This window comes from Zonotrichia albicollis, chromosome 8 (assembly GCF_047830755.1).
Source record: "Zonotrichia albicollis isolate bZonAlb1 chromosome 8, bZonAlb1.hap1, whole genome shotgun sequence".
In the NCBI taxonomy this organism is placed as follows: domain Eukaryota; kingdom Metazoa; phylum Chordata; class Aves; order Passeriformes; family Passerellidae; genus Zonotrichia; species Zonotrichia albicollis.
Window position 1 is genome coordinate 26,594,695 of NC_133826.1, and position 24,496 is coordinate 26,619,190.

The 24,496-nt window shown below is 43.4% G+C and overlaps 1 protein-coding gene across 8 annotated transcripts in view; it reads left to right on the forward strand.

Annotated features, from left to right (window-relative positions):
- The window catches only part of RABGAP1L (RAB GTPase activating protein 1 like), a 229,200-nt gene that overhangs the window by 187,262 nt on the left and 17,442 nt on the right, over positions 1 to 24,496 (forward strand). For 5 of the 8 annotated variants that reach the window (XM_074546321.1, XM_074546319.1, XM_074546320.1 and 2 more), the window contains one exon: positions 24,227 to 24,319. In XM_074546321.1, the coding sequence (XP_074402422.1) occupies positions 24,227 to 24,319 (93 nt within the window). The other 3 variants (XM_074546326.1, XM_074546328.1, XM_074546325.1) reach the window with 3 other exon arrangements.

The following is a 24,496-nucleotide window of genomic DNA, read 5'->3' on the forward strand; positions in this document are numbered from 1 at the left end:
GGATGGCAGAGGTGTAATGAAAATGTTGCTGTGCCATTTGTTCCAGGTGTGCTCCCCACACCAGAGAAGCTGGAAGTGGTTGTTGTGCTCTGTTCCATCCTGCATTGCCCAGAGAACCTCCTTGGCAAACAGGGAATTAGTAGCACTGATGTGAGTTGGTTCTCACAACCAGGAAAGCATCAGGCCGGAATACTGCACCATAGCCTGGCTCTGTTTGTCCGGTTTGTCTTTTGTGAAAAACGCCAGTCACTTGGTTTTAAAATTTTAAAAGTTTAATACTAATAAAATGGTTATAAAAATAGCAATATAATTAGATTAATAGTAATTTTGGACAATTTGGATCGGGACAATATGAGACAATAGAAACAAAGAGTTACAGACGGTCTGGATACCTTTTTTTGGGCAAAATAAGCCCGAAAAAGGACCCACATATACAGAGGATTAAACCTTAAAAGCAACAGCCTGTTGCATATTCATACACCTCAGACATGATGCATAAATTCCATTCAAACACAGGATTCTGTCTGGGCAGTGTCAGCTTCTTCCTCTGAATCCTAACCGCATCATCCTGTCTGAGCAAGGCAGGAAGAAGTTCATTTCTTCTGATAATGGAGCAATAAATTCTTTTTCTCTGAAAGATTCAGGTGTCCTGTGGCTGCTATCTCGCTGCAAGTCCTCTCTTTAAAAAAGTATCCTACACAGCATAGTTTCTATTTTAACATTATGTTATAACCTAAAACTATATTTAACACACTACTTAAGAAAATTAATACAGCATGATTAACATAACACATATAATATTCATTTGAATATTTGTGAAAAGCCAATCATAAAATACACATTTTTCACATCTTTCTTTGGTGAAAGCACTGCCACACTCTTCAGTAAAAAATTCAGAGACAATTCAGAGCCTCTCAGAAGCTCCAGAATTTTGCACCTCCTGCACAGTACTGTAGCTTGAGATAGAAAGGAGTGAATCCTGTAGAGATTTATTTGGAGCAAACAGGGACCAAACTGGTTTTTCCCCTTATTTCCTTTTTGTTTCATGAAGCAGAGCCAACATTCATGAAGCTCAGTCTCTGGACTATACTTCTTCAACAGATGTGTCCTTTTGGGCCTCTCCTTACAGCCTCTGGCTGCACTAACTGACAGCTTCTTTGTCTAACTGCTGTAGTTTTCATTGTGGAGTTCTTTTTGCTTAAAAAGTAGGTTTTCTGCTTTGATGATCCAGCTATTAGCTGACTCTCTGGAGAGGAACAGCAAGAAGGACATGAATACTTGGGTTTGTACATACAGCCCTGCAAAACGGGTTGTGCACAAGGCCAGATGCAATTTTTTTTTACATTGAAGTGAGATGAGGAAGGTGATGTTTTAAGTCCACATTGAATTTTCTTCTTATTTACTTTAATCATTCAATTACCCATTTGGAAAGCTGAATTATACCTGAGTGGCTTGGCATGCTCATAGCGTATTCTCTTTTATTCAGAATATACTATTGGTCCTGTCATTTATGACACATCTGTCACTGGGGTGTCCACTTCTTTACACCCAGAGGGGTGCTGATTATAAAGCCTTTGCTGACCAGCAGCTCCATGTAGATTTTTAATTTGGCTGAGATTTCACAAGCCAAGCTATGCTGTTTGTGTCAGGTGTGAGTTTGGTGCCATTGTTCACCCAGAGTTCAGGTGCTCTGGCACGTGGGGAAGTGACCTCATGTATTCTCTCAGCTGAGCTGTGAACAAAGCTCAGGAGAGTTGGTACCAGCCTGAATGGACAGGAATAACTTCTGCTGCCCTGAGAGGGTTTTTGAGGTACATTTGAAATGATGAGTCAACACATCTTCATTTCCTTTGTTGAAGATAGGAAGAATAGAATCTTTCCTACAAGGAGATGTCAGGAAATCAGGAAGCAGGAGATGATGTTTAACTTCTTGAATTACACCCAGAAGCAGAGAAGTGGCTAGGATGGGTGAGGAGGGTGAGGATCTCTGCATTTCTCTTTCTGGCTTTTCCCACGTGGCACACTCAGCTGTCACTCTTGAGCTCTGGTGAAATGTGGGGTAGTCTGCAGTGCTGAAAAGGGGCAAAGTAACCCTGAGCTGCCAGGGGCATTGCAGAGACACAGCTGCCCAGTGGCTGAGCACTGATCTGTGCTGCAGACTCTTGTTCTCTCTTTGGTGGTAGTGGGCCCAGCCAGCTTCTATACCCTAAGGTCCTCTAACTCTGAAAGATTCAAGAAGAGCACAGGAATGAAAGCAGTACTGATAAACAGAGCACCAATTGTGCATTCTTACTGGAAAAATAAAAAAAAAAATTAAAGTGAGAAAAAAATCATAGTATTGCTCAACAAAATATCCTGGATGTTTTGCCATGCACTGCTGATAAGGGATGGCCAAAGGCACTTAGAAACCAAGTTAGGGTGTTCCATCTCCATCTCAGAGTGGGCTTTTTCTCTTGCTGCTGTTGCATTTAATTAGGAGAGATAAGAAAAATGACTCAGACCTGTTTCTGGTCTTTCTCAGTTTCACACTTCTAACTAGCATGTAGGAAATTGCCCTTTGGGTTTGAGTTTTCCCCATGAGATACCTTCACCCCCATGTCAGAGTGAGCAGTGTCAAGCATGTGCTCTATCAAAGTGTTGCCAGTCCTATCAAAGTGTTTCACTGTCCTTAAAGCTGGGCTGTCCAGTTAATGTCCTGATAAATCTATTGCCAGTCCCCAGGCAACTCTTCAGTGCCAGGAGTGTTACTAAGTCCATGTGTATTTGTCTGGGAAGGTTCTGCAGTGAGAAATATCTACAGACCAAAGATACTGTGTGGCGTTTCAAGAAACAACCCGAATACCTTTTTCATCTGTGATTCTATGTCTGAGAAAGTTGATCAAATTCTTCACTGCTTTCATAGAGGAATTATTTTTAAAGATGTCCCTGCTCATTGCAACAGGGTTGGACAAGATGATCTTTAAATGTCTTTTCCAAACTGTTCTGTGATTCTGTGACAGAGTAATTGGAAACAGAGTCATTCTGTCACCAATGAGAGAAGGACATCTATAGCCTTGGAAACCATTATGTAGGTACCTGGGCTTACATGACATGAAATTCACTGTAGACAGCAGCATAGCTTTTCTTTTTCATCTTAGCTATTGCTTTCTTGTGAGCTGGTTTATTTTGTTTCATTCACTTTCCAAGTAGTGAAACTAATCATGCTGATCATGTAAAATATGTACTTTGGAAATACATTAAGGAATTTGATAGTGATAGAAGCCTCTTTTTAATAACATTTTTTCATATAATTCTAAATGTTGTTGTATCCTTTGTTTTTCTTTGTTTGATGGGGTTTTCTTCCTTTAGATCAGGCAGAAACTAGCTCTTACTCATTACCAGCACTTTCCTTGCATTTCTTGCAAAACAAATTTTGCACAAACAGTTCCTCTACATGCAAGACATTAAAAAATTAGGTATAGATTAGAAATTATAGCTCAATTTTGTATCTAAATATAGGCCTTTAGCTGGACCTTGAGAGGAGTCACAGGAGCACTGGGAGTGAGGGAGCTTCTAAGGGAGCTCAGCCCTTGCACTTGACCTCAGCTTAAGCAGCACTTTGTGCCCAGCCTGAGCACGTGGATATGAGGAGAAAATGTCCTCCTGCCCTGTGGATATCTGTGCTGAGCTGGAGCAATCCCTTATCTTGGTATTTTTTTAGGGAGTGTCTCATTTCTTTTGGTTGAGTATCATAGTAGTAAGTAATACAAGACCTAGAGTCAAGATTTTAAATAAAAGACAAAAACAAACTTGGAATAAGCCAGATGGGGAGGGTAGAAAAATATATGGAAATCTCTGGTTTCTGGAGAAATACCTGATTATCACCCAGAGCTCTTTGATAACTGATGGCAGCATTTGCCTTTTCTGCCCCTCCATACATACCATTTGAGCTCCTAAAATAAGCTTATTAACAGTCAAATCAAGACAGGGTAATCTTTAAATCACATGTAAATGTTGTGTTATACTGAAGCATTAAATGTAGATGCAGATTTTCCCAGTGGGAGACTAGATCAGCACAGTTAAGTACTGGAATAGTTTGTCTCCCAAATCATCTTGTGAGAACAGAATTTCCCTTTCACTGTACTGGATGATGATGAATAGGGATTTAGGGGCAGAGGATTATGTGGGGTTTAGATTAGTGGATACTACTGGTAGGCTCATACAGCTGATCTGCTTGCACGGTCCTGATCTTCCTTTCTCCCCTGGAGCTGACCTGTGCAAATTGCCAGGGAGTTTGTCCAGGGGAGTACAGGGACTTAGAGCTGCTTTCTGCCTTTCCTAGCAAATGGGTCTCAGGTCAAATGTTTTCTCTGTATCAGCTGGCTGTTTGTTACCTTTGGTATCTACATTTACCAGCAAGTGCTGTTTGCTGGATGTTTTTAGGCTGCACTCAGTCCTGTGACCTCCAAGTTAATGCCTTGATTTTTAACTCCAGCGTTGAGGGACATGGCACTCTCCTGGAAGGTGGCAGTAGTTTGTACTTCTAATGCAAAATGCATGAAATGATCTGATTTCAGAGTCATCAGGCATGCCTCAGTCTAGACTGTGTCTCACAGTCCCACTGACTGCTAAAGCTCAGGGAAGGTGCCTGGACTGGTCTGCCTGGTTTAGCGTAGCCTGGCTGACACCATGTGCCATTTCCTGCTCACCCACATCACTTCACTCTTAATTACTCCTTATCTCATCTTTCAAGCAATCATGGGGCAGATTTATTTTTTGTTTTGGGAATATGCCATTACCATCGTGCTGTTTCCATATAGAAATGTCTCAGCTTTCCCTTAGGGCTCCTGTCAGGGTGTCAGTGAGGTTCCAGCGCAGCCAAGGTGAACTTGTGCATGGCCAGCTCCTGTGGGATTGATGAGCAGAGGATGTGATGGGGTCTTGCCTTTTTCTTCCTGTTACTTAACTTCAAGAATTTCTGATGGCATCTGGTTCTCCAGCCTTTCCTTCTTTCCCCTTCTTTTTTCTTGTCCCAGACTGAAGGTCAGGTGCAAATTGATGGTCAGTGAAGATACTAAAATGTGACCTGAAGCAGGGCACTTCAGGTCATCTAGGTGAACAAGTCACTGCATTCTCCCTGTGCAGCATGACTGCTTCAGCACTGCAGCAAACTTGACACTCAACATCAGTAATAGTACAGCTTAGAGTTCTCCATTTTCCGTTATTTTTACCTTTATTAGTCTTCCTTAGGGACATAGGTAAGGACTATTAACCCCTCTTTGGAAAGAGAATGAAAAACATGGAGAGATGGAATCCTGGGCCCTGTGTGAGTCTCTTTGTGTGAGAGATGTTGCTATTTAATGTGCTGATTGATGTTATAATTAGTATCTTTTGTTTGCTCTAAGTGAAAAGACACCAGGCTATTTGGGTGAAATCCCTGAACCAACCTGTACTGAAACCAGGCCAGAAATCCATGTAAATCGTTGTAAGTGCGAAGCATCCCTATACAACTCTTATGCTAATTTCCTTGGATAATATGCTTGACCCGTTTTAGTTTCTTTTCAAATTTTGGTTTCTTTTCTTTACCAAGTGAAGCGATAAAAGCAACAAGTATAAAATACATTTCCCAGGTAGCGTTGAGTTTGTTGTGGAATTTAGCTCTAAATGCCATTTGTGTGGTTTAAATGCCGTGCAGGCATTATTCGGTTCTTGGATTAGTAGCCCCAGGGAACATCAGGGACACTTGTAATGGCAAACAGGTTGTTAATGTTTGCCCATTGTGCAGTTGAGGGTGGTGATTTGGCTTGCACAGGTTTAGGAGACACTAGCCATGGCTGTGGGGCAGGTGTGAGAGGGTCCCTGGTCCTGCTCTGGAGCTGTCACCACGTCTCTGAGCTGGGGAGTTGAGTTGCTTGTGGATGTCTGCTGTCATGGAACTGCAGGGAGATAAAAAAGGGTCCCCAAAGAGAAGGGGTGACACAGGAGACAGCTGGCAGAAGCCTGCTGTTTTTTAGGAAATTATGCTCCAAGGCAGATAAGGAATTTCTGCCTGTTCCTTTTGCATGGTTTCTGTAGTGTTCTCACTACTCCAGACTATTCTGGCCCACTCAGAGGGCATTGGGATGGAGGAGAGTTTGCCTGTTGGGGAGCTCACTGGTACCACCCCTTGCTTTTCCAAACAGGAAAAAAAATACCCTATTTTGCCAAAACAAAAGCATGGGGAGAGAGGAAATATGCTCAGCTCAATTTGCTACATTAGGTAAATACAAAGTATGCCCCAAATATCCTGTAAAATCTGTTTAGAATTTTCAAAAACTCACACTAAGATTCAATATTCCTTTACTTGGTATCAATTCTGGCTCAGGGATGTCTGGTTCTTTCCTTGTTCCTCTGTCACCTATCACACCATAGCTCCTTGTGGGGCTAAGCAATAAAATTCACTGATGGTTCAGCTGGAGTCCTGTGCTGCCTTTGCCACTGGAAAAAACATGAACAAGCAAAAAGTCAATGCAACTCTAACCCAGATTCTCAGCAGGCAAGAAGGAAGTTCATGAAGCAAAATATTTCTGGCAGACAATTCACACCTAAAGGAAGCCTAGCTGGAGAGAGGAAATTACTTCTGTTGGCCTTAGAAAAAGTGATAGTGGCAGGACAGGAAAGATAAATGAACGCATGAAGTAAAAATGTGAACTTAATAAATTAAAAATCAAAAGAGGTTCATGAATTCATTTTAAAAGGTTCAAAATAATCTGGAATGGACTGAGTTGAATAATGAGCATGTACCTGTAGGCTGGTGTCCCAGCTATGCTGCTGTTTAATCTTGTTCATGTTTGTGTGGTTGTAGAAATCAAAAGAGGCAGATTTATTTTGGCCATGCCTTATTTAGCTGTAGTTCTAAGTTATGTAAAACTTGAAATGAAGAGGAAACTTGACCCAAACCCTTAAGATTTCAAGTATTAATAACCACCTCAGTGAGGAATGGAGGGAAGACGCAGAACAGAATTAGTTGAATGAGCTTGGAGATATCCAGGGAGTGAGCTGCAGTAGGCTGGGCAGTGATTGGCTGCACTGCGCTTCCCCCTTTGGAGTTTTGGGGTGTGGCTGATAGAGAGTTTCACTTTATTTCTTTAAAGATCATCTGTAGGAACACTGTGGAAGAAAATCCTTATGCAGCAGTTGTTGCTTGGAAGCATGAGTAGTGACATGCAGCAGTTTTGGGGAGGCTGGGAGAGGAGAATTTGGGTATTTGGCACCATGAAATGAAGATTCTCAAGTCCTCAGCTCTTCCCTGTGTTGGGCTACACACTTCCATTGAGGGGGAGTGCATCACCGGTGTGTCAGGAATGCCTCAGCAATTCCACCACGCTGACCTCTGCCACCCTAGGAGAGCACATTCCCCCTCTCCAGTGGGATGGCTTTGCTGGGTTTAATCTGCAGAAATGCGTTTGCAGTTGTGCTAGCTAATAGGGAGGATTTGCCCCTGTAACTGTATGTGCTAACGCACATCAAACCCAGATTTTTCCACACATTTGGAGAATTATTTTAGGAGAAACACAGGTGCATACACCCACTTCTTTTGGGGAAAAAAAAAATAGGCCATGCTAATTTGACATTTTAAATAATAAAAATAAATCTTGGGGAAGCAGTCACCGATTAGTCAGAGCCTGGAAACTGCATTTCTGGAATGGTGCAGGTCATTTCTGAGAGCCATGGTGACTCTGCATTCCAGCATCACGTGGAATCCAGAAGCATGTCTAAAACTGGAACAGAGCTCCAGTTTCTGCTGCTCTCTGATGGTTGGCAAGCCCTTTGTGGGAGAGAAGAGAATAGAACCGTGTGTGTGATCCACAGAGTCTGACTTGTAACCAGGTGGTTTTCACTAGCTGGATGGGTCTGAAAAAGCCCTTCCTGTGCATTCAGAATTACAAGAAGAGCTGATACTATCATTATCATTCCCACTGGGGGGAAAAGACATGTAAACTTATCTTGAAGACTGCCAAATGCCATTCCAAGTGCTCTGAAAGGGGTTTTATGTTTCCTTCTCTGAAGACGGCTGTGATCTTCCCGGATTCATTAATGCATGAGAGGCAAATCACAGAAAGGGCCTTTGTGTTCCTGGAGCTGTGGCAGGAAGGGAGGCTTACCAAGGAGCTGCACATACCTCACTTCCCCGTCTGTCAGAAGATCCTATCCCTGTCAGATAGCAGCAAGACATTCCTGGGGGTGGAGTGAGAATGAATTTATCTTTGGAGTGAGCAGGATTCTGCTTTGCTAGGAGAGCTGGTTTGCTCAATTCAGGAATTTTCCGTTCACCTCTATTAACCACCGGCATATAAATCCCAACAACTGCAATTAGAGCTCCTTACCTTAACAACTTCACAGTTTTCTGCAGCTCACCTGTTCTTCTGCTGGCTCTCCTCTGTCTCCTGACTGCTTGGTTGCACGGCTTCTCCAAAAATTCCTGCTTTAGAGGTAGGATTTCACAGCTGTGTCATGGAGGGGGCTGCGTTCCTGGTCCTTGAGGAAGGTAGATGTGGTGTTAGGCAGAGATTGGCTCTTTGCTGTAAGGAAATATTAATCTTCTGCGTGGGTTTTATTGTCTTTTGGTAGATTATTCATCACTTCAGCACCCAAAAAGCCCAGCAGGGGAGAAGGCTCTGTATGGAGGGGCTGGGAGGAGTGTGTAGTGTGGCCTGGGGACGTGGTGGTGGGTACCTGTGCTTGCCCTCTCCCTTCCAGCTACTCAGGTGTGAGCAAGATGCACTTGTGTCTGGTTGGATGCGTTTGCTTTGGTCAGTTTAATTCAAAATATTTCATTTACCTGGCTTGGTAGTTAGAATTTTGTGTGCTGATTCAGGGTACAGCATAGGCTGTTATCAGGGAGGATCACAGGATTTGCAGGCAGCTCGGCTTCATTAGCTTGAAACAACTGAAAAACATTCTATTTAAAGAGATGCATCAGCCAACGTCACAAATCAGTTGTTAGTTCTTGCAATTGCTAGTTAGAACATGCCAAAATTGTAATCCCTTTGTTATGAATAGGTATGAGAATTACTGAACTAATTATACAATAATATGCAGATGTAGTTCTGTTAAATAACTGTAACCTCTCTGTCTAAAGAGGAAAAGAAGAAGGTAAATAATTCCTTCTAAATGGAAATGCCTGTTGGCTAAATCAGGGGAGGGGTTCAGCTGGCTGAGCCGTGGAATACGTTTGACAATTTGCATCCTCCACCTCGTGCCCTTATTGCAGCACTAAATTGGTCTTTCATTAACACGGGCACGTTTGCTGTTCCAGCACCTGCTCCCTCCCCTGCCTACCTGGGCAGGTGCCAGCCCCTGGGTGGGAGGGATTGGGAAGGGACCCAGCTCCAGCAGCACAGCAGGGAGGGGCACCAGCAGCCCCACGATCAGAACTCGCTCTTCAGGAAGATCCCAAACCCCCCCAGGCAATGGAGGTGAGGAGGAAGCAGCGTTTAAAGGCTTCAGAAAAGCCGAGCTGTGTTTGGAACAGCAGGTAGGGATTTTCTACAGGTGACACGGAGAGCCACCTTCTCGTCAGCCGGGCTGGAGTATGAAGTCTTTCTACTGCAGGAATTAATTAATTCTTTGGAAAAAATTCGCCTTTGAAGAAAAACAAGGAAATAATGAACTATAGGTGCGTTTTAAGGGAAAAATATCTTTCTTCATCCTGCAAGGGTTAAGCACGATCAGAATCTGCTTTAGTCTCAAGAGTTTAACCTCAAGTGCTGCATTTTTTGTTTGCCATAAGCCTATTAGAACTCTCTGTTTCCTAGCAATAACATGTAATTTCTCCCCACTATATAAGTAGAAGAGATGTTAGGGTTTTAATCCTGCCCGCTAGAGCTGTTGCTCAAGTTTCCTATTCAAATGCAAATAGCACCTGGTGCTATTTAGATAGCTGCAATCTTTGATAACCATACTCCAGGAAGAGAGGAGAAAAAAGCAAGGTGGTTCTGACTGTTCTGGGAAGCAGGAGTGTAACCATATGCCACACCAACCTGCACTGGACATTTCTATCAGATTTTTTGCATTCAGCACGGACTCTTTTTGGAGACAAATGGACAGCCAGAATGATTTCTGTTTCTTGAGCAGGTATGATTTTTCACCAGGAAGAAAAGGCTTCTAGAGAAGATAAAAATGTAGTGGATGGAGTTTTACCTTGCCTGATTGTCCTGAAAGGAGTTATTTCTGGGACATTTTGTTTGTTTCTTCAAATCCTGTATTGTTTTTCAGATTTTCATTTGTAGTTTTCAGAGTACTGATTCTTTTTATTTTTTTTTTATTGTCTCCTTGTGCTGTTTTTGCTCTGTGTCAGATAGATAAAAGAAGTTATGATAAATTATTGAGAAATCAGGAGCAATCTGGGAGGCTGCTCCGCTATTTAGGATTCACAGACAAGAGATAACATTACCTCTTACCTAAAACAAGACCAGTGCCAGATCTGAGTTAAAAAGCTTATTCTGTGGGAAGTTTTAATTGCATAAATTGTTTTCATTTCACTTGTCGAAATACCAGTTTGTTCACGAAAGAGTTTTACAGCCTTGTTGAGTTTTTCGGGGCTGTTTTCCCCGTTATGACACATGGAAACTGAAGGACACTTTTTTGGAGGGTTGTGACTTAATGCCATCATCTTCCTGCTAAAATCAAAGTATCTACAGAGTACAGAATGCAGCTGAGATCTGCAGAAAAGCAGAAGTGTGTGTTTTAACAGATTTTAAAGGAGAGATTTACAAACTGGCAGAAAATTTCAAGGAGTGCTTGAAAGAAATCAGCATTATACCAATCTCTGTGAATTTACAAATAATCCAGAAGCAGCAATTTGTTGGAAGGGAAGAAGCAGCAATTTGTTTGAAGGAAAGACTCTGCTGACAGGAATATCATCTTTCATGGGAGAAAACCGGACATAAAGAATGAACAGTTGCTACCAAACTGGAGAAGCACAGCCGTGATTTCAGTGCTGTCTGACAGATCTTGCCTTGTTTAATACTTATCTGTTCTGTCTCCTGCTGCTTCATCTTTGGCCTAATTCTGGAACTAAAAGAGGTTCCTGCCTTCCTCCAGACTTCAGCAGAAGCCTTTTGCAAGCCAGGTGCTGGGAGTGGGAGCAGGTGTGCCCTGTGTGCCTCCCGTGATACCGAAGGCGCCCTTGGGAGGCAAACCCGATCTGCTGGGTCACGTTTTCTCTCTGGTGACACTCCTTCCCCAGGAGCGTCTCCAGCTGGGCGTGAACAACTGACAGGAGCTGAGCCTTGGGCTGGGACCTGCTGAGGGCAGCCAAGATGATGGAAGAGGTCTCCATGGTGGTGGCTTACGATGCCCACGTGTTTGGGCAGCTGCGCGATGAGGACTTGCTGGCCAGCCTGGTGGCAGGCAGCAAACCCAGAGCTGTGGTAGGTGTTCCTCCTTTGCCAGTAATGATCAAGGTTAAGTCCTTCTGTTGAAAACCTTACTATTTAGTGCCTTGCTTTGTTCTTCAGTTTCTCTTTTTCAGAAATTTGCTGTCATGCATCAACAAAATGAAAATAATCTGTTTCAGAAGAGATTTTAATAATCTCTTTAGAAGTTGTAAGAAGAAATTCTAACTTCTAAATTTAGAAGAAGATGATTTGCTCAGTAGGGTCATAGTTAAAATAATATTTTTTACATAATTGGAATAATTGAATAATAATTAAGCCAATCTAGCTGCAGACTCTTAGAATGTAAGTCAAGAGCTCAGGGTAGATGCTGGTTCTGGGGTGCAGGTACTCTCATCACTAAATCTGAGAGAATCAGTCCCTTCCTTGAGAATGGTGATGTTTCACTTTTATACAATTCAAAATCAGCATAAATATATGTAAAAAACTTTTAGTTGAATGAAATATGATATTTCTTTGTAAATAGCATATCACTTCTGTAAGTGACATGTAGAGTGTGGTCGTCTCCCTCTGTCATGGAGATCTCAGTGCTTGGAGGGAGCTGCAGGCTCTGAAATTGGGTGCAAGAGTTCATTTTTGGCCTCAGATCCTACAGCTGAGCCCACGTGGGAGTCAGGATGCCTAGAAGCAGTCAGAGGTAGTATTTTAAAATAAAAATGTATGTATAGGTGTTAATGTGCAAGCAGGCACAGTTAGCATTTCAGGCTAAATACAAATTCAGCAGCCCAAAGAAGTGCTCATGTGTGCAGATTTGGGACTGGGTGTGTGTTTGTACCCAGTCAGTTCCTCTGCTGGGACAAAGGAAGGTGTTCTCAGAAAAGGAAAATTTGCTTCATTGTGTCTTGGGTAAAGCATCTCTGTGCTTGTTTCCTGCTGGGGTTTTTCTGCCTCTCCATGCTCAAGAGATCTAAGATGTATGAAGTCATTTCCTGCATCTTGTGTAGTGTGAATGAAAACCAGAATTCTGCCCAATCCCTTTTATTATGATGCTTTTTCATGCCTCTGACCTTCTTTAGGCCAGAATTTTCAAGGTCCATGACATCAAACAGATAAGAAATCTAGAAATTCAGTATGTACAAAACCAATCCCTAAGATGATGTGGTCATCATCAGGGCTGGGCTTTGGTTAACAAGCATATCAGGAGTCACACACTTTTCCCTTGCTGGATATTTTTAAATATGTGGTGCCCCTTAATTCACTGTCCAGCCACAGCCTTTCCCTTGCCCTGCCTGAGCTGCTGGCTGTGGCAGCCTGTGTTTTTTGCCTGGAGGGCCAGAGTAGGATCTCCTTGAGACGGGACCTGGTGTTGCAATAGGATTAACCCGAGCCTGGTACTGGCAGCTCTGGGAGTTTCTTTCAGCAACAGAGGGTTTTTCCTGGGGGATTCCTGCCCTGAACTGCTGGGTGTTCTAGAGCTAGCACTTGTAGTTGCTGAATTAAAATCCCTGTGGTGAGATGACCTTTCATGGTGGCTTACCTTGTGATTTAACCCTTTGGGAAGTGCTGCCAGGATGGGGTCGGGGCTGCTCTGCCAGTCTGGGCAGCTGCAGAGCACAAGTAACAGGAGCTGTGTTCTGTATCTCTGCATCAGCTGTGAGTGACCAGGAGAGAGAGGAACTGGTGTGAAAGCACCACATCACATCTCCAGATAATTTCTGCCACTCTGAAAATAAGATGAGAAACATTTCTCTGTGAACTAACTACTTATCTCCTAGTAAACAGAGAACAACCGTGGGAGGAAAAGTATCATTATTACTTTTATTTAGAGGATCTGACTAATTGACTTCACTGTAAGGGTTTGTTCTGATCAACTTTTTTTTTTCCTGGAATCAAAGTGTATTAACATATCTGTGTATTAACATGGGACTTTGACCAGCCTGGTCTAGTGGAAGGTGTCGCTGCCCACGGCAAAGGGCTGGAACAAGATGGTTTTTAAGGTTCTTTGACCCAAATTATTCTGGGATTCCATGTTTCAGTGCATTATGTACTAGTAAAGAAATTAAGAAATATGGTTTTTGTTTGGTTTACATAGGAAACACCTAACTGCTTTTTTAACTGGTTTTTGAAGGATATTAACTAAGCAAATAATGGTGCAAACAACCTGCAGAGGTGTAAAATGAAGCTGTCCTCAGGATTGTGATAGGAGTAGACAATGCATGGGGGTCTGCACTATGAAGGGACAGGACCTGATGGCTCAGAAAGTTTCTTTTGGTTCTCTGCTGCTGCATTTAACTGTTGGACAAGCTGAGAGTCAGGATAAGTTGGAGCAAATTGTGTTGACTCTCTCACAGTCACTTCACCAGCTTGCACAAAGGTGTGGTCTGTACACAAAGGGATGTTCTGCAGGAAGAATTTGTTCAGGTTTTGTTTATTCTAAGAGTTCATATTAATAGCACAGCTGTGTTGCAATCTGGGATTCATCTGCTGGGTTTGCAAAATGCAGTTTCAATTATTTTGAAAAGCTTTTCTATTACACACTCAGGTTGCAGAGAATAAAAAACAAAGTTCTGTAAAGATTTTCATTCTGTGGCTGGGATGGTGTTGTTGGAAGGTTTCTGGCATTACAAGTAATTTATTGCAGTTCCTTTGGGCTGTGCAAGGGGCTGGAGTGCACAGGAGTCTCCCCTGCACAGAGAGCCACGTGTCATGGAGTGAGGTAACAAAGGGTTTATACCGAAACCAAACCAGGCTGGGTGAGAGCTGTGCTGATTCCTTGTGCTTTAGGCCAGCCCTTCTGACACAGCCAGTGCCGTGAACTTAGGCACAGTCAGAATTATCTCTTGCTATCCACCATCATCTGTAGCCATCTGAATTATCTGTGCTCATCCCTTCTAGCTGTATTTTTCACTGGAAAGCATAGCAGTATTTTTATAATGTTGTTCAGATGCTCTTAAACAATTAAACAGGATGTGGATATGATCTAAGATTTTGTTAAATATGTTTCACTGTGTAATAGTGAAACATATTATAATAAAACATATTATAATATATAATATAATAAAATCATATTATATATATTATAAATTATTACCTCTATTATAATACATATATATGTTATTACATATAACAAAATTAGTCATATTGCATTGTCACCATGAAATGCAGTTGTTTTGCTGTGTGGTCTTGCTTTCAGAATTTCAAGTTGTTCTGAACCTACTTTGCACAGACAGGGAGAGCAGCATATATAAGTGGGCTGCTGTGTAGTTTGTGCAAGAATTGAGCAGCTTTACTGTGGGGAATTTCAATTCTCAGTTTATCTGCAGAAAACTTGGACTCAAGGGGTTATAAAAATGCTATTCTAAGTGGTATAATCCTCTTAATCCAGAGCTGAAGGACGTTCTTGTGGAAAGCTTCATTGTATTTCCATTTTCCTGCCTGCCTTGCTGTGTTTAGCTCTCTATTCAGGGGAATTATCAGCCTTTTCATAGAAGGAATTTGTGGTTGCACACTGGCAGACCCTGCCATAAGGATTTCTGAGCTCTCAGCTTCTCATCAAAGCTGAACTGAGGAGGTTTAGAGTGGGTGGGTGAGCTGCAAAGCAGGTGAAGGACTTGGGAGGCCTGGGAGAAGTGCTGTACATAGTCATCCATGGGTTGAAGTCCAACTCGCAGGGAGCTGAACATTTCTGGGGGTTGATAGTGGGGCTGTGTTTAACATCTTTGGGCCAAGACACTAGCAGAGGATGCACCCTGTTTTCCAGGGGGCAGAAACCAGAGGGTCAGTGCTGGGCTGAGAGGAGCTTGCTGAGGTTCAGCAAGTGCAAAGGCAAATGCAGAATCCTGAGCAGGATAAATCTCGGAATCTCTGCTGGTCAGAGTAACCCCAAGATGTGTCAGAAAGTCCCTTTTCCCAGCCTGGCAGCTGAAGAAGGAGTCAGAGGTCTTCTATTCTTGGTCTCAAGGCTGTTTATTGTTTCTTATCTATAAAATTCTTTCTCCAACCCACCGAGGTCTGTCTGGCAGGTCGGATTGAGGCGCAGTGCCCATCCTTGGGGCAGTGTTATCTTTTATACTAAAAACTACGTGTACACCATTTACCATAACTTCCCAATACCTATCACCTACGTTAGACAGTGAGTTTCTACTCTGAACCAATCTAAAAATGCCAGCATCACCCAGAATATAGAGGCTAGGAAGAAGGAAAAACAGGGCACACTCAAATTCCTCCATCTTGGGACCCTGAGCCTCCATTCTAAAAACCTCCGAAATCTATTTTTCATGCTGTGACTAACTAACTATTATTCTACTTAAATTTAAATGACTTGTAATTCTTCATATAAAAGTTGGTAATCGTTTTTCCAAGGGCTAAATCAAAGGCACAGGGGCCTTGGGCTCTGTGCCAAGGTCTCTGAGCCCCTTGGCAGGGTCTTGAGTCTTCCAGGGCAGCCAGAGAAATTTAGGCATGCCCTGTCCTTTTTCCTTCTTCCTAGCCTCCATCTTCTGCTGTGATGTTGGCACTTTTAGATTGGTTTAGAGTAGAAACTCACTGTCTAACGTAGGTGATAGGTATTGGGAAGTTATTGTAAATAGTGTACATGTAGTTTTTAGTATAAAAGATAACACTGCCCCAAGGATGGGCAGTGTGCCTCAGCCCAACCTGCCAGACAGACCTCAGTGGATCGGAGAAAGAATTTTATAGGTAAGAAACAAAAAACAACAATTTCCTGGGTTCCAGCAAATAAACTCCATTATCTCTGCAGGATAGGGACTGCATCTCTGGACAGCACAAGGGCAGGCTGGGAGTTGGTGGATAACATGTGCTCTGCAGTGCCCAAGGCTGGCTGTGCACATACAGGTGCCAGTGAAATGTGTCTGTCCCTGAATCCTCCTGAGCCCACAGGGACCAGGGATATTCACAGGCTAAAGCAAGTGGAGTGGAAGGTTGATGGGAAAGGGAGGGTGTGACTGCATGGTGAAGGATGGGAGAATTGGGGCATTTAGCTTGAGGAGAAGAAAGCTCAGGAGGGATCTAATTGCAGTCTCCAGCCACCTCAAAAAAGCTCATAGAAAGCAGAGAGCCAAACTCTGGGGCACACAGTGACAGGACATTGCATTGGACAAGTGGGTGTAATTTGCAGTTCTGGCTCAGCACAAGGGAAGCAGTCCTGTCCAGGGAGACCCTGGCATCTCCATCCTTGCAGGCATTCAGGAGCAGCATGCTCTGGCTTTGAACCTGCCCTGTCTGAGCGGGAGCTTGGTTCCTGTGCCCCCTGGAGCCCTTCCAGTCGCAGTTTTTCCTTGAATCTCTAATTCTGCCTGGGTGGAGCCTTGCATGACAGAGCCCCTGGCAGCTTTTGAAGCCCATCTTTCCCTGGAGCTGCTGCCAGGGGAGGAAGGGAGTTTGGGTGGTCACTCTTATGGCAGTTGGCTCTTTCCACAGATCCAATCCTTGTCTGAACCCTTTACTTTCCAGCACAAAAAGGGATTCTGCTTTCAAGCTGTCTAGGGAAGCTGTCCCCACCTCTGTCCCTCCCTCCCCTGTGGACAGTCGCTGCCAGATTCTGTCCCAATCCTCTTGCCTTGTCTTTGGAGCAGCTCCCTTGTGCTGAGGATTCTGAGCTCTTAAATCTCTCACTGTGAGGCATTTACACTCTGCATTAACATTTTGGGGGCTCTGCTCTACATCCTCTTCAGTTTTTTCCCCAGCTGCCTCTCTGAGGACAAGAGGCAGTATTACAGCATGGGTCTGAGTGACAGTCCAGGGCTGACCCTCCCTGGTCAGCTTCTTTTCCCCTGTCCTTGTGCATCCCAGGGCTTGCACCAGCCCTTCTGCTGCAGCCTGCCTCTGACAGCAGAGTTACATTTGGCAGTAAGGTGGTCTGTTATTCCCTCCCTTCTCTCTGTACCAGTGTTTATTCCCAGTCCCACACTGCTCTCTGACCTCCTGAGCAGCTGCTTGTAGGGCTGAACTATCAGTGGTATTGATGCAATGAACATTTTCACAAATAATTAAATTGAAATATTTCTGCAGGTTTATTCTGGTCGGCTTGCCACCAAACAGTGAGGTGAGAGGAGAGGGCTGTGGAGGAAGAGCTGGGTCTTGCCCAGACAGTGGCAAGCTGCTTTCCCAGCATGTGCCTCCCACTACCTCATCCTTCCCCTTCCCATCTTCTCGTGGGATTCCATCCCAGCTCCAAGCTGCAGTAAAGTCCTGTGGACATGTGCTCTGTAGCCAGCACAGGGGTGTGTTTCAGTTGAGGAAGCTACTTCCAGGAATTAAATACATGTGTACAGTTTCTGGTTCTTCCTCTGCACTGTTCTTTCTGTGTGTCAGTTGCAAATTTTATTAGTTGGATTCTGTCTTTCATTTGCAGGCCACTGATGTAGTGTTTGATAGTGCTGGATCTTTGATGAGGCTGAGAAAGACCCAGAATGTCATTGACCAAAAATGAAAGATGTCACTCGATAATGATTCCCTTTCACAATGGCTTCTTGACCCATTTCCTGAGATTTTTAATTCATGCTTTATGGTTATTGGATACTCCTGGGAGGGTCTGGCTTTTAATAAAATAAATCCCTCGGGTGGAAGTGAAGCCAGTGCTAGAGAAGACTCTTAAAACTGTAAAGATACTTTTATCAGACAGTGTTGGAGGTTAGGATTTTTCCCTTTTTTTTGCTTAGGAATTTTCTCCTATTTGTTGTCTAAGAGATGATAACAACTGTACACAAGAGAGCCCTAGCTGTTACACATCTACAGTAGATAAATATTAGGAAAGCCTATGTATTTGTTTTGCAGGATTTCTTATTTGCCAATATGTAGGATTTCTTATGTAGGATTTCTTATTTGTCAAATGAATTTTTGATGGCAGGAAGACATTTTGGGGATTCTGAAAAGCATCTGCCACAGGCAGACCATCCTTTCCTTGGCCCTTTTTTTGTAGGTGCAGGTTCCCCTGCAGCCTCTCCAACACAGGCACTGTGGTCAGTGTAAAAGTACACACTGGTGTTTAGAGTTACAGTTCAGAGAATCCAAATTCTCTTTTCCTGTGGTGCTGCAGGACTGCTGCACAATGGGGCTTATTGAACATCTCTCTGTCTCAGCTTACTCTCAGTTCAATGTTTTGCTAACTGAGCCTAACTAAGCAGATCTTTAAACAGCAGGGCTGCAGAAGAATAATGGGCGATACCTGGCTCGGTGGATTTTCCTGAATGGAAATACATTGTGGAGATTAAAATCTGACAAAGGATCTGGTGTTGGAAATGATCCAGCATCACTGACTCTGCTGCTGATGGCTTGAATCACAATAAATTGTGCAGGTGCTCTGTAAATTTTGCAACCTGCCTTTCTCTTGTCTCTATAAATTCCTTCAAATGTGCCATCGCAATTGAGACATTTTGATAATGGACTAATGCAGAGAAATCAAACAAAATTCACAGCAGTGCTGGTTTCCTTTGCCTTCATTTGGCTTTCTGTAATCCTAAAGACTCTTCAGGAATTCTTAAACATACAGAGCTGGCAAGGAGGCGACTTGCAGCAAGAAGAAACATCTCCCCCTGCATGGAAGGGATGCTCAGGTTTGCTGGGGTGGAGCTGCTTTGCTGTGACAAAAAGAGCATTTTTCTCAGTTCCGTTTCCAGACACGAGGTGGAGAGATGCTGATGTGCCGCAGGTGCTCAGGCCTGCATTCAGCAGGACATCTCTCCAAGGAATTTCAGGGAACAACTCCTTCCTTCTGGCTTAGTTGGTAGAATATCATCTGACAGCTGGGCTTTTATTGTGCCCCAAAAACCAGGGATCAGGTGGTGCTGAAGGAGCTTTACAGTGTGGGGTGGATGCAGGATGTGTGGGATGAATGGGATACTGCAGCATGGTGAAAACACTGGAGGGAGGCTCTTCCAGGGCTTTCAGACTGCTAAAACAGCCTGTTGCCAGTGAGCCCTTCCCTGCATGATGTCAAAGGAGAGTTGGGAATTGTTCAAGCTGTGCTCCAGCCTGGAATTTCTTTTTAGGCAACTGATGTCAATCCTACATTAATTGTTACAAATGGATGTTGCAGGTTTTCTGTGCAGAATACCCACCCCAAACAGAGGCTTTTAGAGAAAAATTACAATTTTCCCTTTCAGATTTCATGCTTGTGGCTAAGATCTCACTGGAGATAGAGTTGTTTAGATTGTACTGCATAACAGCTAAATACAATATGCCCTTCCCCCCCTTTAAAGTCCAATCCAGTCCATGTTGTGTTAGCATAGTACTGTGGGGTTTGTTCTTTCTTTTTCATTACTGCCTCCTCCCAGGAGAAAAATAAATGGCTTTATCTACTTCTGAGCCTTATTCCTAGATAGGTATGGAAACATACTCTGCATTGCGTATGGCCAGCCACATTTTAAGGAGGGGGTGATACAGTTGCTCATAATTATGACCAGATAGATGAGTATCACCAAGTCAGTTATTTTTAATCTAATTTTGTTACACTGCAACTTTCATTGAGCTTAATAAAGTACTTAAATAGAGCTGTATTCCTTAAAATAGAGCTGCTTCCTTCCTGGAACTTGATGTAGTTGTATTTAAAATATAAAGTATTAACTGGAATAAAATAGCACAATTTTGGTGTGAACTGAGATGCTGTGTGTGATTGGAAATTTTTTATTGCTAATCTGCTGAGCTTCTGTTTAAAGCTCACAGAAGCAAGCCTCATTGTGAAATTTCTTCTTGATACTGTTTTAAATCATAAAGTGAAGGAAATTAAGTACACACAAGTGTAACTCCCATCTCCTCAAGAGAGAGGCACTTGTGGTGTGGTTTGTGAGAGCCTCTTGTCGCTGTGAGCAGGGGCTGAGCTGGCCCCAGGCTGGAAATTGTCCTGCTTCACAGCAGTGGGGACAGCCTGGCTTGTGCTGGGGCTCCCAGCAGGGCAGGGGTGTGGGATGGATAAAAGGGAGGCCGGGCTGGGCTGCTCCAGTGTCCGTGGTCACTGTCACTGCCCACTCAAAGCAGGCTGGGGAGGCTCCCCCCTTTGCAGAGGTACAGGACCCCCACCTCAGCTGGAATTACCAAGCAAATCCACCACCAGTGAAACAGAAAATTGTGTTGCTTGCTTCAAAGAATGAGAAAGGCATGTACTGCACACATTCTTAATTTGCCTTTTTTTTTCTTTCTTTTACACTGATAGAGAACTAGAGAGAACAAAGCGTTAAGAGTGAGGAGATAGAGAATACTGGCTACATTTTTATGTGGTGGGACAATGTATTTTTGGAGTGTTAATGCAGTGCTAGAGAAAGGAAGTGGGGAGCTGGGAAACAGATCCCCTGCTCAGTGCTGGAAATCAGAAATCAAGTAATAGGGTTTCACTATCTGGATCAGCCTCTGGCTGTCTGCAGTATGTTCAGGAAATCACTTCCCATCTCTGCTTCCATTTCCTTGGCTGTCAAATGAGCAGAGCCATAACTGCCTGCTCTGAGTGCTGCAGCTGCATTACAGCAATAAAACACGGGGCGGGAAGGAGTCACAGGTGTGATTTATGAACCCAGCAAGGTCATCCTGTAAACAGCTGAAGGAATCAGAGTGAGGGAAGGGTCTCCTGAAGCTGAGCAGGTGCTGATGTGCACTGTCCATGCCCAGGAGTGCCAGGAACTGAAGCAAATCTCTCCAGCCCTGTCTGAGCAGGGAGGGGCAGCTCAAACCAAAGTGGTTTTGTTTCTCTCCCACCAGGCAGTGTGTCCTTCAAGCATTTGGTGCCGTTGGGTTTTTTCAGGAAGAGGTTTTGCTTGTTCAGTTTTTCTGTGTGGATGTTTTATTAAGATGCTCTGCATGGGTGTTTCCCTGCATATAACTACTTATAACATGATTTTATACTTGAAGGCAATAAAATAAAACAATTCAATGAGATAAGATATTGAGATAAACAATTATGAGGAATGTTTATACACTGTAAGAGTCTCCTAAATTCGATAAGCATCAGTTCAAGCCAATATACCCCATGGTGCTAAAGAAAGAAAAAAAGGAATCAATATTGCAGAAGCTTTTACAGAGAATTTATGAGCACTTTGTTCAGGATCAGTTCATGAAGACTGAAGCATAGCTAGCACTGTGCACTTACTTATGGAAGTGCTTACTGAGAAATCCCTTGTTGAATTCACAAACTGTTTCAGGGAATTAAATTGGGAAATATGGAAATGGGCTTTTAAATTTTTTTTTCCATTTATTAGTGTATACTCAGAAGAAGAAAGTGCTGTAATAAATTATCAAACTCCTTTGAGAAATGTGGCTGAATAGACAGTAGCTGTGTAGTCCCTGCCAAAGTTCTTGGGCGTACTTGCTCCAGTTTCTATTTTACAAGATAAGTGGATTAGTTGGACTGGTTTGTGGTGGGAGTTCCCCTTAAGATAGATTTTCACTGTGTTTAGGTACTTCCCAGTTAAGATTTGTAGCATAAATAGATACTAACATCAGTCACTATCACCTTTCAAAGAGCTGGAAGCTGTTTCCTATGTCATGCCTGATGCTTGCATGATCTGATGCTTGTTTCAGATATTATTTACTGTCAGTATTCCCAGGAAAGTGTTGCTGTGCTGATTCCTTGCTGGAGAGGGTGCCAGGCCAACCCTCAGCCCAGCCCATGGCTGTGGATGGCTCTGTGGTGCTGAATGAGGGAGCTGATCCCTCCAGGGCCCCAGAGCACCCACACGTGGTCCTGCTTACAGCTGGGAACTGAAATACAAGCGAGGAGAGTACAGAGATGAGAAGTGTTGATGGAATGAATTAGTAGGCTTTAAGAAATGGTTGGCAGTTGTGAGAGGAGGAAGCCCCCAACACCCAGTGCCAGGCTAAGGTGGGCAGCACTGCTCACATAAGAATAGGGGGGTAAAGGGTTGGGACTGTGAAATCTTCACCTTCACTTTCCACCTTTATCTCCCTATTTACACACACAAAATCAATTTACAGACACAAAATCTATCTTTCATCTCTTGTTCCGTCCGATGGCAGGATTCTTACTGAAGCACTCACTGTGTGAACAGGAGTCTTGTCTGTCTCACTGTGTAGTGAAACTTAGTTCTTGTATGCACTTTAAAGGTTTCAATGAAAAGCATCACGAATCAGGAACATCTTTGGTTGAACAAATCATCATCTAAGTTACACCTGTGTTGTGCCTTTCTGCCATGCTGCACCACAAAATCTCCCTTGTATTTATCTTTATGTCCTGCTGGTTGCATAGTGGAGCACAAAACTCCACAGCACAACCTGAGAACTGTGTTTGGAGGGTGTCCTTATCACACCTCAGCTGGAGAGCTTTGATCTGGTTCTCTAAATGAAAGTCCAGTAATTCTGGTGAAAGGAGGGGATAGAGCAGGGATGGGTTTGTTTCATTTAAAACACTATACTGAAATTATTTCTAATTCTTACAATTATTAAATTGCTTCAACAGTTTCAGGCTGCAGCCAAGACAAAGTTGGCTGGGTTTGTGTTAGGAGGATTATTCAGTTGAAAGGTATAAAAGCATCTCTTATTTAGTCACTTTCATTTCATGGTGTTTTGCCCTATTAAGTGTCATCAAAGTGAAATTTTCTTGTATGTTTGCCCAATGTACTTCGTGTTTTGATCTTTATTATTTTCTCTTTGTTTGCTTTAAGGGGGCTGATTTCAGGTTCCATCAGTAATTGTGGGAATTGGTGCTGCTTTATCAATGCTTTACAGGTCATGGGTTTCATGTTTGCCTCTTGCACCTCCCTCTGCAGCAGTGCTGAGCACTTGCTTGGTCCCTTTGGGTGCTGCAGAGCAAAGACGCATTGGGCTGACAACCAGCAAAGAGAAAACAGCTCCAGAACTACACAGAAATTCACATCTCTGCTCACAACCAGTAAAGAGAAAACAGCTCCAAAACTACACAGAAACTCAGATCTCTGCTCACTGGCTGTAGTTTTTGCCCTAAGGCAAGGTGACAGTGGCATGTCCTCACAGCAGGGACAGCTAAGCATGATCAATACAGGCAATAGGAATATCTGCATGACAGATCAAGGGAAAGCATGTGTTTATACTCCTGGTGGTACATGGCAGTAGGGGTCTCTCCAGCTGCCAGAAGGTGACCTGTGTAATGCTGCCAGAGGTCTCCAGGGACAGATGGGAGCACTGCATACCCAACCAGAAGGTGAAGGGAAAGCAGAGGCTCCCCATGCTTTGCTGAAAAGAACACAGGCTCCTTCTGATCAGTGTTTGAAGTGGAAGTGTTCCCAGGATCCAGCAGCCTGGGTTTTGACCTTTCTGCATGGCTGTTTACCAAATTTGTTTGTGATTTCTCTGAGCCATCTCTCTCTGCTGGCTTGCACTGCAGCATCTCCATCTGTGCCTGGGAGGGCTCTGATGCCAGACTTCATGAGGGCATTGGTCACAGGCTGTAATTTAGACATTAATACTCTCTCAGCAATAAAACCATTACTTGGATCTCCCCCAGGGAATTGTCTGGTCCTTTTGTATGAGCACTCCTTTGTTCTCATCTCACTTTTAACAGTTGTCTTGCTAAAGCATTGTTTCGGTGAATCATATGTATCAAAATGTGCTTTCCTCTTTCCTCTTCTCCCACTTGTCTGTGCTTTTTTTCTTCTTGTTAGTCTTACTAAAATGTCTCCAGTTCTGTTTCCCTTTAAATGTCTGAATAATTAGCAGCAGTGGGCACAGAAAGATTTCTGATGTGAGCTGTACTGGTAAGTGTTTGACAGGGCTTAATGACTAGGGGAGGGGGGACAGTGGGGAGAGACTTTATTCAGCAGCAGCTCTCCAGCACTTCCTCAGTTTCCTGTTGGTAGGGAGAGCTTTCAGTCAGCTTTTCTAGCATTCCTCTCATTTTTAAACACATGTTTCCCAAATCTGCTCCACAGGTGCCAACGAAAAAGCTGAAGAAATATGAGAGAGAGTACCAAACAATGCGAGAGAGCCAGCTGCAGCAGGAGGATCCTATGGACAGATACAAGGTAGGGAGATGCTCTATGGGAATTTGGTAAATCCCACCAGGAGTGAGCTGTCTTCAGCAGTTAAGTAGAGGTGTGTGTACCATGCTCACCTCCCTGGGATGTGCCAGGGATGCAGACCTTAGGGAAGTGAAGGCAAACTCATCCCCTTTCTTGAATAAGCATTTTGAAATTTGGACT